General features: G+C 38.5%; 1 protein-coding gene across 1 annotated transcript; it reads left to right on the forward strand.

Annotated features, from left to right (window-relative positions):
• Positions 1 to 6: 6 nt before the first annotated feature.
• LOC102834815 (olfactory receptor 7G2-like) lies at positions 7 to 774 on the forward strand (the record flags this gene model as incomplete). Its single annotated transcript, XM_006877465.1, has 1 exon — positions 7 to 774. A coding segment is annotated over one exon (768 nt), but the record flags the coding sequence as incomplete, so codon positions are not given.
• Positions 775 to 1,465: the final 691 nt, after the last annotated feature.

Genomic DNA, 1,465 nt, shown 5'->3' on the forward strand with positions numbered 1-1,465 from the left:
TTTTTTCTCTCCAATCTGTCCTTTAATGACATTTGTTTGAGCACAACTACCATCCCAAAGATGCTGGTGAACATTCAGAAACAGAATCAGAGCATCACTTATACAGGATGCCTTTACCAGATTTTCTTTGTCATGGCTTGTAGTGGCTTTGAGAGTTTTCTTCTTGCAGCAATGTCTTATGATCGTTATGTGGCCATTTGTCACCCATTGAGGTACACAGTCATCATGAATCTCAGCTTCTGTGGCCTGCTGACTCTACTTTCTTTGTTCATTAGTGTCGTGGATTCCCTTATCCACAGTCTGATGGTTTTGCATCTATCCTTCTGTACAGACCTGAAAATCCCTCAATTCTTCTGTGAACTTGCTCAGGTCCTCAAGCTTGCCTGTTCCAGTACCCTCATCAACAACATTCTGTTATATTTTTTGGCATGCTTATTGGGAGCTCTTCCTCTCTCTGGCATCGTATTCTCTTACACTCGGCTTGTCTCCACTGTTTTGAGAATACCATCAGCTGGTGGGAAGTATAAAGCTTTTTCTACTTGTGGGTCTCACCTTTCTGTTGTTTTATTATTCTATGGAACATCTACAGGTGTGTACATCAGTTCTGTGTTTTCACACTCTTCCACAAAGACAGCAGCAGCCTCAGTGATGTACATTGTGGTCCCTCAAATGCTGAATCCTTTTATCTATAGCCTAAGGAACAGAGACATCAAGATGGGCTTGAGAAAACTCATTGGTAAGATGTCTTCTTTTTTGTTACTGTGTCATGGGTAACAATTCATGAACTGTAAAGAATTATCACTCATAAACTTTCCTGAGAATGTGACTCAGCTTCAACTGAACTCTGTTTCATCATTTATAAAATGACATAATTGTATTTTATCAGTGGTTTAGGTTGTTGTAGGGCATTTGAATGCCATCAGTGAAGAAGCCTGTGTTGCTAACACTTTGAAAACTCTCTGATAGTAATTTCTTCAAAAAGTAGAGTGTTAGTTAATTTTAATGGCTTAATAGGTATGGAATGAACAGAAACATGACAGCAATCATGCATGTGTTCCCGTCACCAAAAGACTAGTTTTCCTTATCGTCTCCAGATTGTTGTAGCACATTTCGATATGAAAAGACAAATACAAACCATAGAGAGAAAATGTAGTGTTCATCTAGGATCTATTCTTAATGGACTTTTTGATGTAGTCATCATAAAATATGTACCAGTAGCAGGTTAGGCAGTTGCTTCAATAACTATATTTCCACTATCTAATTCTGTGACTGAATGCAAATTACAGATATGTTTTAGGTTGGATGCTATCTTAATCAGACCAAGGACATTTGTTGTTGCTGCTAAGGCCCATTGAGTTACTTTAGTCTCACAGTGATCCTTTTGCACAGCAGAACTAAACATTACCTGGTCCTCAATCATCCTAACAAATGTTGTTACACTTGAGTTCATTGCTACTGCCACTGT

Source organism: Chrysochloris asiatica, unplaced genomic scaffold, assembly GCF_000296735.1.
Source record: "Chrysochloris asiatica unplaced genomic scaffold, ChrAsi1.0 scaffold00502, whole genome shotgun sequence".
Classification (NCBI taxonomy): Eukaryota; Metazoa; Chordata; class Mammalia; order Afrosoricida; family Chrysochloridae; genus Chrysochloris; species Chrysochloris asiatica.